The sequence below is a fragment of the Saimiri boliviensis genome, chromosome X, assembly GCF_048565385.1.
Source record: "Saimiri boliviensis isolate mSaiBol1 chromosome X, mSaiBol1.pri, whole genome shotgun sequence".
Lineage (NCBI taxonomy): Eukaryota > Metazoa > Chordata > Mammalia > Primates > Cebidae > Saimiri > Saimiri boliviensis.
The window spans coordinates 20713732-20727393 of record NC_133470.1 but is presented as its reverse complement, the minus strand read 5'-3'; the positions used below and the strand labels follow the sequence as shown (position 1 = coordinate 20727393).

The window sequence follows — 13662 nt, the reverse complement described above, 5'->3', positions numbered from 1 at the left end:
GCAATTCTCCTGCCTCAGCCTCCTGAGTAGCTGGGATTACAGGCACGCGCCACCACGCCCAGCTAATGTTTTGTATTTTTAGTAGAGACGAGGTTTCACCATGTTGACCAGGATGGTCTCGATCTCTTGACCTTGTGATCCACCTGCCTCGGCCTCCCAAAGTGCTGGGATTACAGGCTTGAGCCACTGCGCCCGGCCTAGTTTCTTTTTTTTAGATGGAGTCTCACTCTGTTGCCCAGGCTGGAGTGCAATGGTGCCATTTTGGCTCACTGCAACCTCTGCCTCCTGGGTTAAAGTGATTCTCCTGCCTCAGCCTCCCAAGTAGCTGGGACTACAGGTATGCACCACCATGCCTGGCTAATTTTTATATTTTCAGTAGAGACATGGTTTCACCATGTTGGCCAGGCTGGTCTCAGACTCCTGACCTCAGGTGATCTACCCGCCTTAGCCTCCCAAAGTCAGGATTACAGGCGTGAGCCACCACGCCCGGCCACTTGTATCTGAGATGGAAGAAGGAAGGAATACATACTCTATTTCCTTCAGTAAGGCATATGAACCTACAGAAGATACACAGAATGAAATAATGAAAAAAAAAAAAACAAACAAAAAAAAAACGGAAAATCATGTTCTGAGAAAATGCAGATTAGATGGCCAAAACCAAAAAGACAAATATTAATCTACATGCAAAAGTACAGGAATGGAATATTTTTTGTGAAAAAGTAAAGCTAAAATATATAAGAAAGAGGCTTGTTAGCTGTATGATTGAAGAGTAAACAGAGATCCAAAATCCCAAACCCTCCAGCAAGAATTTTGGTCTTAGTGGACCAGCAGGGATTGTGTTGCAACCAAGTTAGATGACTGGGTGAGGTCGTGTGCTAGGTAGCTCATGCCTGTAATCCCAGCACTTTGGGAAGCCGAGGCGGGCAGATCATGAGGTCAGGAGTTCAAGACCAGTCTGGCCAACATAGTGAAATCCCATCTCTATTAAAAATACAAAACATTAGCTGGGTGTGGTGGTGTGCGCCTGTAATCCCAGCTACTCGGGAGGGTGAGGCAGGAGAATCGTGTGAAGCTAGGAGGTGGCAGTTGCAGTGAGCCAAGATAGTGCCATTGCACTCCAGCCTGGGCAACAAGAGCAAAACTCTGTCTCAAAAAAAAAAAAAAAAAAAAAAAAGACGGTGATTAAGAAGTCCAATTAGCCAGTGAGCATGTGCTCATATTTCTGTGTTCTGTGCAATTAGATGAGTTGACTTGGTGAAAAGATAAGGATTTGTTCTAGCAGCACAGTTTCAAAACTGCATGTGGATTTTACAGAATACTGTAAATACTGAGAGACTTTCTTTGCTGTCATTCAGAAGAGAAATCAATAGTAGCTTGGTCTCTAAAGAAAACTAAAAATATCCTTTTTTTTTTTTTTGTTATTGCTTATTCTCACATTAGGTAGTAAGAATTTACTAGTAAATTGAACTAGAATGAGTGACAGTGTCTGGGTTTTTTTTTTTTTTTTTTTTTTTTTGATACAGAGTCTCTCTCTGTTGCCCAGGCTGGAGTGCAGTGGCGTGTTCTCAGCTCACTGCAACCTACCTCCATCTCCTGGGTTCAAGTGATTCTCCTGCCTCAGTCTCCCAAGTAGCTGGGATTACAGGCGCCCACCACCACACCCAGCTAATTTTTGTATTTTTAGTACAGGTAGGGTTTCAGCATGTTGGCCAGGCTGGTCTCAAACTCCTGACCTCAAGTGATCCGGCTGCCTTGCCCTCCCAAAGTGCTGGATTACAGGCATGAGCCATTTTGCTCAGCCTGTGGGTTCTTGATCTATTCAGTGCCTTGCCTTCTTCAACCATGCTCTTGCAGATCAGTTTGTTAATCTGTGATATTGTCTATATGCTACCCCTGACATAATATTGTGTGATTAGGTGTCAACATTTAAGCAATAGTGAACCAAAATCAACTTATTTTGGGAGAGTAGGTTAGGCACATTTAGGTAGATAGCTTTTATTTTTTATTTTTTTTTGAATCAGAGTCTCAGTCTTGCCTAGGGTGGAGTGCAGTGGTGCAGGCTTGGCTCACTACAGCCTTGACCTCCTGGGTTCAAGTGATCCTCCCACCTGAGCCTCTGAGTAGCTGGGACCACAGGTGCATGCCACTACACCTGGCTAATTGTTGTATTTTTTGTAGAGATAGGGTTTTGCCACATTGCCCAGGCTGGTCTTGAATTCCTGGGCTCAAGCTATCCACCCTCCTCAGCCTCCCAAAATGCTGGGATTACAGGCATGTGCCACTGTAGCCAATAGATAGCTTTTATTTCATTGTGTTGGGACTCTAGAAGATTTCTGTGTAAGTTAAATAAATACTTTCTTGGCATCTGGAAAGGGCTAATTCAGTGTTCAAAGTTTACTTTATAATTAGGTTTATTTTATTTATTGAGGAAATATGATGTGATAATAAAGGACAGAATAAACAGTTCATAATGAGTTTGCTCAGTTGTTTACCAAATCAATTATGGACTTCTGAAACTAATCAAATAGAAAGACCAATAATAAATTCATTAAACTTAGTTGCCGTCATTTATTTATTTTGTATATAATTACCTAATTGGTCTCTGCTCTCAAGAAATGTTTGCTCTAGTTGGAGAGATGCTTTATGTAATAGCCTCATATGCAAATATACATATACTTGTGAAACGACTGCAAACTCCTGCAAGACAATATATATTAAGGGAGTGCTGGCCGGGCGCGGTGGCTCAAGCCTGTAATCCCAGCATTTTGGGAGGCCGAGGCGGGTGGATCACAAGGTCGAGAGATCGAGACCAACCTGGTCAACATGGTGAAACCCCGTCTCTACTAAAAATACAAAAAAATTAGCTGGGCATGGTGGCGCGTGCCTGTAATCCCAGCTACTCAGGAGGCTGAGGCAGGAGAATTGCCTGAACCCAGGAGGCGGAGGTTGCGGTGAGCCGAGATCGTGCCATTGCACTCCAGCCTGGGTAACAAGAGCGAAACTCCGTCTCAAAAAAAAAAAAAAAAAAAAAAAAAAAAAAAAAAAAAAAAAAAAAAAAAAAAAGGGAGTGCTATGGCCAGGTAGTCTGGGAGGAGGGTAGGTCTTTGGGGTTGCTGGGGAATAAGCCATGGAATCTACTCTGTTTTATCTTGTTTTATAGGCTTTGTGCCTTGGGCAAGGGGCAGCTTACTCCTGGAAGAGGACTGACTCAAGGACCCCAGAACCCCAAGAAACAGGGAATCTTCCACATTCATGAAGGCAAGCATGGTGTCTATGTTTTATGTCTACGTGCTGAAAAACCTTGTTTTACTTTTATTTGAGAGGTCTATAGAATGATAGTTTAGAGCAAATGAGGCATATTAAAGGTAGACCTTTCATAAATGTTTCTTGACAAAATGACCAGGATAGCTGCATAATATTAATAGCTTCGGGTAGAAGTCACATTCAGATTTTGAACTATTGTTCCTGGGAACCTTGGGGACTGAGCTCTTTTAGTTAAGTGATTTCCACTTCCTGTGTGTAGGTTCTGAAGACATGGAAAAACGGAAAAAAAATGGGCCTGTTAGTTGTACCACGTAAACACTCCTAGTTCATAGTTATGTTCAAGGGATCCTGTTAGTCCATGTTTAATGAAAGTTAATTTCAATTACCAATATGATATGTAAACTATGGACTGTCTTTATTAAACTAGGAGTATTCATTATAATTAAAATTGTGGCTTCTTTAAAGGGTCCAAATAAATTTGTTATATATGTATATAAATATTCGTAAATAAAATTTAAAATTTTTTCCTTGGCCCTCACTACTTGCCTCTCTTCTTCTTTTTTTTTTTTTTTTGAGTCGGAGTCTCACTCTGTCGCCAGGACTGGAGTGCAGTGGCGCAGTCTCAGCTCACTGCCACCTCCAGCGAATTCTCCTGGGTTCAGTGAATTCTCCTGCCTCAGCCTCCCTAGGAGCTGGGGTTACAGGCACCCACCACTACGCCCAGCTAATTTTTTGTGTTTTTAGTAGAGACAGGGTTTCACCATGTTGGCCAGGCTGGTCTTGAGCTCCTAACCTTGTGTTTCACCCACCTCGGCCTCCCAAAGTGCTGGGATTATAGGTGTGAGCCACTGCGCCTGGCCTACTTGCTTTTCTTCTTACGCTGACTAAGCTAGTAGTAATTATTTTATGTCAGTGAGCATCAGTAGTCCATATACTATTTGAGGTACCTTCTGTCCATTCTTTTTTTTTTTTTCGAGATGGAGTCTTGTTTTGTCGCCCAGGCTGGCAGGATCTTGGCTCGGTACAACCTCTGCCTCCAGGGTTCAAGAGATTCTCCTGCTTGAGCTTCCTGATTAACTGGGATTACAGGCATGCACCACCACGCCTGACTAAGTTTTGTATTTTTAGTGGAGACGGAGTTTCACTACGTTGGCCTGGCTGGTCTTGAACTCCTGGCCTCAAGTGATTTGCCTGTCTTGGCCTCCCAAAGTGCTGGAATTACAGGTGTGAGCCACCATGTGAGCCTGCCCATTCTTTTTTTTTTTTTTTTTTTTTTGAGACAGAGTCTTGCTCTGTCACCCAGGCTGGAGTGCAGTGGCGTGATCTTGGCTCACTGCAGCCTCTGCCTCTCTGGTTCAAGCGATTCTCTGCCTTAGCCTCTCGAGTAGCTGGGATTACAGGTACCCGCTACCATGCCAGGCTAATTTTTGTATTTTTAGTAGAGATGGGGTTGCACCATGTTGGCCAGGCTGGTCTTGATCTCTTGACCTCATGACCCACCCACCTCGGCCCTGTCTATTCTTTTATTCAAGGAAGTTAGGAGGAAAAATTAGAAATAATACTAAAGTACTAATGGTTGTTGTTTGCAGTTCTCTATGATTTAATTGTAATTATATGCCAAATTTATGGTGTATCCATAATTGATAGAAAAGTCAACCATTGTTTCATGTTAAAATGCATGTTAAAATGAATCATACTTGGTTTTGATCAGTTCATTACTGAAGGACTGAGAATTACTATAGATAATTTCCTGTAACTGGAATATATATTTTGAAGTGCTAGGAAAAAACATGTGAACTCAAGACAGTATTTGAAATACTCCAGAGTTATTTTTTACTTTCAAATTATTGCTGGTTTTCTAATTGATTTTTCCCTTTATTCATATAGCATGTTCACCTATACATGTGAATCATGGTGTGTGTGGTAATTAGTATCAGCTTTTCTTTTAAGTACTTGAATTTTGTAATCGCTAATATACGTTTGCACTTTTGGGCAGTGGCATTAACTAAAATTGCATTATTTGCCTTAGCTTGATATAAGTCTTTGCTTTATTTTTCTGGCTTAAACTTTTCTAACAACCAGGAGACTATAAATATGAGAAATGAATTATAATGAGACTCAGGTTTGGATATTAGTATTAGTGCCTGAACTAAGTAATTTGATCTAATACTGTGTATAAGAAGCTAAGTCGGGGCTGGGTGCGATGGCTCAAATCTGTAATCCCAGCACTTTGGGAGGCTGAGACAGGTGGATTACCTGAGGTCAGGAGTTCAAGACCAGCCTGACCAACATAGTGAAACCCTGTCTCTACTAAAAATACAAAATTAGCCGGGCATGGTGGCGTGTGCCTGTAATCCTAGCTACTTGGGAGGCTGAGACAGGAGAATCGCTTGAACCTGGGAGGCAGAGGTTGCAGTGAACCAAGATTACGCTATTGCACTCCAGGCTGGGCAGCAAGAGCGAAACTCCATCTCAAACGAAACAAAACTATAAAACTTAGCTGGGTGTGGTGGTGCAGCACCTGTAATCCCAGCTACTTGGGAGACTGAAGCAGGAGAATTGTTTGAACCCAGGAGGCAGAAGTTACAGTGAGCCAAGATTGTGCCACTGAACCCCAGTCTGGATGACAGAGCGAGACTCTGTCTTAAAAAGAAAAAAAAAAAGAAGATAGGTGGGAATCCTGTTCATATCTCCATCATAGTGGTTCTCGTCGGGCTAATACTGATACAGCCCATTAAATGAATAATTGAAGTTACCCTTTTTTGTTTGTTCATATAAATCCTAGTGATAGACACAAAGGTATTCATTTGTGCACTAAGGAGACAGTATAGTTGTTTCAGGTTTTTAGGGAGCAGAGGTTCAATCCAGTCCCTGTGTTGCTTGTTGTGGCATTAAATGGAAGTCTGTGAATCTTTAAATCTTTTGCATACATGAATTGCTTTTCACAGTTCTTGAGCTCATTGCTATAATCTGTTTCTCGTATTCCTTTGTTTCATGGAATGACCTGTTTATTTTTGTTTCAGTTCGAGATAAGTTGCGGGAGATAGTAGGAGCATCCACAAACTGGAGGTATGCATCTTTGTTTTCATTCATTCTTTTCATACCCAAGGTATTATACTAGGCTGTATTTAGGCTCAGTCGGTGGTCTCACAGTGGGGATGGGGAGCCCTGTGTTCAGAGATAGGTTGAAAGTATTTTGCTTGAGGGAAAAGGTCAACATTTCAACATACTCATCAGAGGACACCTCATTGTCATGAAAGAATATGATTTACATATATTCTGCATTATTCAGAGTGCATTTAGGTATATTACCTCACTGATTCTCAAAACTTGTGACATACTCATGACATATGTTCCTGTTCCTTTTTTACACATGAAACTGAAACTCAAAGATTGAATGATTAAATGTTAGGGTTTGGGACTTGAACCCAAGTCTCTTAGTTTCTCTGTTTCATGCAGCTTGACTCCTTCTTGTCGGTTCAGAATTCGGTCTCCCATATCGTCTTTCTCTTTCTCATAATATTTCCTAGTTGTAAAATAGGATCATATCCCTGTTGGTGTACAGAATTTTGAGGCTAAAATCAGATAGAAAAAAACACGAGTGATCACTAGACATATAATAATCTAGGCCGGGCGCGGTGGCTCAAGCCTGTAATCCCAGCACTTTGGGAGGCCGAGGCGGGTGGATCACGAGGTCGAGAGATCGAGACCATCCTGGTCAACATGGTGAAACCCCGTCTCTACTAAAGGTGCAAAAAATTAGCTGGGCATGGTGGCGTGTGCCTGTAATCCCAGCTACTTAGGAGGCTGAGGCAGGAGAATTGCCTGAGCCCAGGAGGCGGAGGTTGCGGTGAGCCGAGATCGCGCCATTGCACTCCAGCCTGGGTAACAAGAGCGAAACTCCGTCTCAAAAAAAAAAAAAAAAAAAAAAAATAATCTATTGTTGGTATAGAAATTAATCACTTATTTTTAAATTCTTTTTTTTTGAGATGGAGTCTTGCTCTTTTTGCCAGTCTGGAGTGCAGTAACGTGATCTCAGCTCACTGCAACCTCTGCCTCCTAGGTTCTAGCGATTCTCCTGCTTCAGCCTCCTGAATAGCTGGGATTATAGGCATGTGCCACCATGCCTGGCTAATTTTTTGTATTTTAGTGGAGACGGGGTTTCACCATGGCCAGGATGGTCTCCATCTCCTGACCTTGTGATCTGCCCGCCTCGGCCTCCTAAAGTGCTGGGATTACAGGCATGAGCCACCATGCCCAGCCTATTTTTAAATTCTTTATATGAAAAATTTCAATTTACTAAAAAGTAGAAAGAATGTATACTTTCCTGTGTACCCACCACTTGGATTCGATGCTTATTAATATTTTGCCAAATTTGCCAATATACACATAGTGACTGAACCATTTCTAAGTAAATTATAGGCACCATGACACTTCAGCATGCATCTCCAGTAAATATTTTATAAAACCAGCCTTCATGTATCTCCAGCAAATAAGACATTCTCACATGTAATGAAATTGACAGCAATTCCCTGGTAGTACATTAATCATCCATAGTCACATTTCCTCAACTGTTTCTAGTTTTTTTCAGTAGATTACTCCTTTTAACAAAAATGTTTTTTATAGCTTTTAAAAAAAATCAAGATCCAGTAAAGGATTGCATATTGTGTCTGATGGTTATGACTCTTTAGTCTCCCCTAATCTAGATTAGTGGACAGTCATTCTTCCCCCGTGAGCTTGACTTTAAGGAGGCCAAGCCATTTGTCTTGAGAATGTTCCACATTCTGGATTTACTGGTGTCATTTAACACTTTCCTCTATATCTTGTATTTTTTGTAGGCTAAACATTTCTGGAAATAATTCTTTGTAAGTTAAGCTTAGAAAGACATCTTAGCTAATGTTCTTGTCAACATTGCTGTTCCATATCCCCTTGTCTCTCTTTTCTCTTCCGCCTTAATCTTCTCTTCTTTTTCTTCCCTTTCTGTCTCCTTTTCATGTTCCGTTCTTCTTTACCTTTTGTTCTGCCTTCCATACCTCCTTTGGATATAGTCCATTTTCCCTCCTCTCTCTCTCTTTCCTGAAATTGAAGGCAGAGAGAGAGAGAGAACTGGGATTCAGAGAGTCCAAGAAATGGGAATATCAAGTAGAGTGGCCAAGCCATTCTTTAGCCTAGATATATATATTTTTACACACACACACACACACACACACACACTATTGTATCCATCTCTCTGAATTTTTAATTTAATTTCAAATATTCTAGTCTTTGAGTATGATTTTTGATAAGGGTGAATATGTAGCTCATTTGGGTATATATATATATATATATATATATATATATATATATGTTTATATATATCACTTTTAAGTTTTTTTTTTTTTTTCTGAGACAGAATCTTACTCTGTCGCCCAGGCTGGAGTACAGTGGTGCGATCTTGGCTCACTGCAACCTCTGCCTCCTAGGTTCAAGCAATTCTCCTGCCTCAGCCTCCCAAGTAGCTGGGATTACAGGTGCCTACCACCATGTCTGGCTAATTTTTTTGTATTTTTAGTAGAGATGGAGTTTTCCATGTTGACCAGGCTGATCTCGATCTCTTGACCTCAGATGATCTACCTGCCTCGCCCTCCCAAAGTGCTGGCGTTATAGGTGTGAGCCACCACTCCCAGCCTTAAGCATGTTTTTAAGTCTGAGAAATGATACCAGAAACGATCAGTTTCACCAAGTGGCGGATGGGAAGGGAGGGAGGATGAAAAGGTGAAAGTAGGTCCAGATCTTCTTTTTCCTCCTTTGATGGTATCTTACTGGCCTGTGTACCACTGGAACTGTGGGTTAGAAGTGCTCTTGTTTTATGAATCCTGCATCCTTTCTTCTCAGAGACCATGTGAAGGCAATGGAAGAAAGAAAGTTACTTCATAGTTTCTTGGCCAAATCACAGGATGCACTGCCCCCTAGGAGAATGAAGGACAGTTATATTGAAGTTCTCTTGCCTTTGGGCAGTGAGCCTGAATTACGAGAGAAATATTTGACTGTTCAAAACACCGTAAGGTAACATAGTGCTATTTTTATGTATTTGTGTTTATTTTATTCCCTTGTTTTATAACAATTTTGAAATATAATTTACATACCATACCATTCACCTGTTTAAAGTGTACAATGCCATGGTTTTGGTATTTTTAGAGTTGTGCAGCCATCACCACAATCAATTTTAGAATGTTTTCATTACCCTGAAGTGTGTTATTTATTTTCGAAGGGAGACATGATTTTTGTTTAATTCACAGTTTGCTTTATTTCACAGATTTGGCAGGATTCTTGAGGATCTTGACAGCTTGGGAGGTACTGGTATTATTTTAGTCTTTCTAATAGATACTTACAGATATACATTGAATTCTGTGACTAGAAACAGCCTTTTTATTTAACTGCACAGATGGGAATATTCTAAAGTGCACAAAAAAGAAGGGCATCTACTACTTCTGAATTGTCATAATTTTTTTCCTATGCAGATTCCTATTTAATGGATATATAGTCTGAATAATCTTTCTTACTAGTAACTTTTTTTTAAAAAGTCTTAAACTTGCAGAAAAGTTGCAAATACAGTATGAAGAATTGTTCTTCCCTGAATTATCTGAGAATAAATGGCTGACATGATGCTATATCACCCCCAAATATTTGAATATGTCTTTCCTACAAACAAGGGCATGCTTCTACATAACTACAAAACAACCATAATAAATCAGGAAATTGGCCAGGCACGGTGGCTCACGCCTGTAATCCCAGCACTTTGGGAGGCCTAGGGGGGGTGGATCATGAGGTCAGGAGTTCAAGACTAGCCTAACCAGCATAGTGAAACCATGTCTACTAAAATTACAAAAATTAGCCGGATGTGGTGGCAAGCACCTGTAATTCCAGCTACTCAGGAGGCCAAGGCAGGAGAATAGTTTGAACTTGGGAGGCGGAGGTTGCAGTGAGCCGAGATTGCGCCACTGCACTCCAGCTTGGGCAACAAGAGTGAAACCCTGTCTCAAAAAAAAAAATCAGGAAAGTCTAATCCTCAGGCGCCATTCAACTTTTGCCAGTGGTCCTTCATAGCAGAAGGATCCAGTTCTGAATCATATGTTGATTTAGTTATCATGTCAGGACTAGTGCCTTCATCTTTCTTAGGCTTTCGTGACCTTGACATGGTTCTTTTGTGTATTGTCCCTCGATTCGGGTCTGTGTGATGCTTCCTTATGATTAGCTTTGGGTTATGCATCTCTGGCAGGAATGTCACAGAAGGGATGCTCTGTTCTTACTGCATCCTATCAAGTGGTGCATGGTTTTGATTTGTCCCATTACTGATGACATCAGCTTTGCTTACTGGATGGTGATGATGTCTGCTGCTCTTCTTCACTGTAAAGTTACTCTTTTCCCCTTTGTAATTAATAAGTACGTCATGGGGTGGGGGGTGAGTAACTTTGAGACCTTTATCAGACTTTCGATTCATTATTTTTAAATTGGTATGAACTCAGGAATTCCTGTTTTATTGAATGGACTGTGATATGTTACTGTCATCTATCTTTTGTTCAAATCATCCTGGGAGTGTCCCAGTCCCTTCAGTCTAGCTTCTGTGTGGATTTTTTTTGATGTGTTCCCATTATTTTTTGAGTACTTTCTGGCACAATAAGATATTCTAGGCTCATCTTGTACTTTCCCTGCCCCAGTCCTAGAATCAGCCACATCTCCAAGAAGCCCTTTTTTGAAATGGAGAATGATATTTTGAAATGGAGGATGATGTTTAGGGATGGAGATAGATGCGTTTGGAGTAGTCATTGTTCCTGGGTATCATTGCTCCCATACCCTCTTAATGGATGAGCTGGGAAATAGATGTGCATATATATACATCTATGCTTTTTTTCTTTACTTGAAAAGGCTACTCTGAGGATCTAACATCTATGTTATTTCTTTTTTTTTTTTTTTGAGATGGAGTCTCGCTCTGTCGCCCAGGCTGGAGTGCAGTGGTGCAATCTCGGCTCACCGCAACCTCCGCCTCCTGGGTTCAAGCAATTCTCCTGCCTCAGCCTCCTGAGTAGCTGGGATTATAGGCGCTTGCCACCACGTCTGGCTAATTTTTGTAATTTTAGTAAAGATGGGGTTTCACCGTGTTGGCCAGGCTGGTCTTGAACTCCTGACCTCATGATCCGCCCACCTTGGCCTTCTGAAGTGCTGGGATTATAGGCATGAGCCACCGCGTCTGGCCCATCTATGCTATTTCTAAATCTTTGTTGTATAGTATGTATGAAAATGATGGTATCACACTGATAGCTCCAATTCCAGTTCAACCACCATGGGGTTCGTTCTCATTTCCTTCCTTTCCATATTTGTAATTCCCTTCTGCAACTGGCTTCATTCTCCTTAATATATTTACTTGTTTAATCAGTTCCCCTGTATGTGACCAGTTTCCTATGGCTGCCACCCTTCATGCATCATGGATGCTCCCCTCACCTCACCTGGTACCCCATACCAGGTCCCCCGCTACAGGCTTACCTTCTTTATTGTGCTCAAACTGTGACACACTGTGCCATCACTCTTGCAGCTCCTCTGCAGGATGTCCTCTTCACCCGCTTGGGTGCCAACACCCTACTCTAGGCAATCTCACTTGCTTCTACCTAATGACATTTGGACTGAATGGTTAAGAAGAGGTCCAAAGAAAGGCTCTAATGTCTTTTTTAAAAACTTTTTTTTAAGTAGAGATGGGGTCTCCGTATGTTGCCCAGGTTGCTCTTGAACTCCTGGGCTTGAAGGATCCTCCTGCCTCAGCCTCCCAAAATTCTGTGATTACAAGTGTGAGCTACTGCACCTGCCCTAACTCTTTTTTTGAGAAGAAGTCTCATTCTTGTTGCCCAGCCTAGAGTGCAGTGGTGCAATCTCAGCCCACTGCAACCTCTGCCTCCTGGGTTCAAGCAATCCTTCTGCCTCAGCCTCCCGAATAGCTGGGATTACAGGCATGTGCCACCATGCCTGGCCAATTTTTATATTTTTAGTAAAGATGGGGTTTCACCACATTGGCCAGGCTGATCTTGAACTCCTGACTTCAGGTGGTCCATCTGCCTTACCCTTCCAAAGTGCTGGGATTACAGACGTGAGCCACCATGTCCAGCCCTAACTTTTTTTTTTTCTTTTTTGAGACGGAGTTTCACTCTTGTTACCCAGGCTGGAGTGCAATGGTGCGATCTTGGCTCACTGCAACCTCTGCCTTCTGGGTTCAGGCAATTCTCCTGCCTCAGCCTCCTGAGTAGCTGGGATTACAGGCACGTGCCACCATGCCCAGCTAATTTTTGGTATTTTTAGTGGAGAAGGGGTTTCACCATATCGACCAGGATGGTCTTGATCTCTTGACCTCGTGATCTACCCGCCTCGGCCTCCCAAAGTGTTGGAATTCCAGGTGTGAGCCACCACGCCCGGCCCATAACTTTTAAAATATAGATATAAACTTGTTGTTAGGCTTACACCTAGCAACTTCTTTTCTCTAGATTAAATAAACCCAGTTAAAATGGTGAAACCCCGTCTTTACTAAAAATACAAAAAATTAGCCAGGTGTGGTGGTACACACCTGTAATCCCAGCTACCTGGGAGGCTGAAGCAGGAGAATTGCTTGAACCCAGAAGGTGGAGGTTGCAGTGAGTTGGGATTGTACCACTGTGCTCCAGCCTGGGCGACAGAGTGAGACTGTCTCCAAAAAAAAAAAAAAGATTCTTGGCTGGCGGGGCATGGTGGTTCACACCTGTAACCCTTTGTAATCTTTGCATTTTGGGAGGCCAAGGCGAGAGGATTGCTTGAGGCCAAGACTTTGAGACCAGCCTGGGCAGTGTAGTGAGTACCCATCTCCACAAAAACCAAAAAATTAGCTGGGTGTGGTGTCGTGCGCTAGTAGTTCACCTACTCAGGAGACTGAGGCGGGAGGATTGCTTCAGCCCAGGAAGTCGAGGCTGTAGTTAGCTGTGGTCACACCACTGCACTCCAGCCTGGTTGACTTTGGCTTGCTTAGGTGTCCTTATATAGACAAACTCCCCTGCCATTACCCTCTTTCTTACTCATTAACTCCTGCTGATGGCCAGTTCCTTTAACCTGTTCACTTGATTCTGTTCCTTGTATTTCTTCAAGGAACTGCCTTATCACTTGGCTTTCTCCCTCATTTCCTGAGCCTTTTCTCAACTTCACTTTTCCTTCAAGTTATAAACATATTCAAGGTTCTTCCATCTTAAAATGAAAAATAGGCCGAGTGGGGTGGCTCACACCTGTAATCCCAGCACTTTGGGAGGCCGAGGTGGGTGGTTCACTTGAGGCCAGGAGTTCGAGACCAGCCTGGTCAACATGGTGAAACCCCATCTCTACTAAAACTACAAAAATTAGTGGGGTATGGTG

The 13662-nt window shown here is 42.2% G+C and overlaps 1 protein-coding gene across 3 annotated transcripts in view; it reads left to right on the top strand.

Annotated features, from left to right (window-relative positions):
• Positions 1 to 13662, top strand: part of ACOT9 (acyl-CoA thioesterase 9) — a 53460-nt gene that overhangs the window by 5208 nt on the left and 34590 nt on the right. For 2 of the 3 annotated variants that reach the window (XR_012515581.1, XM_003924091.3), the window contains exons 2-6: positions 3161 to 3258; positions 5152 to 5178; positions 6288 to 6333; positions 9139 to 9309; positions 9560 to 9597. Coding sequence is in view for 2 of the 3 variants with exons in the window: in XM_003924091.3 (XP_003924140.1) it covers positions 3161 to 3258; positions 5152 to 5178; positions 6288 to 6333; positions 9139 to 9309; positions 9560 to 9597 (380 nt within the window). In the remaining variant the exon portion in view is untranslated. The remainder of the gene's footprint in view (positions 1 to 3160; positions 3259 to 5151; positions 5179 to 6287; positions 6334 to 9138; positions 9310 to 9559; positions 9598 to 13662) is intronic. The other variant, XM_003924092.3, reaches the window with a different exon arrangement.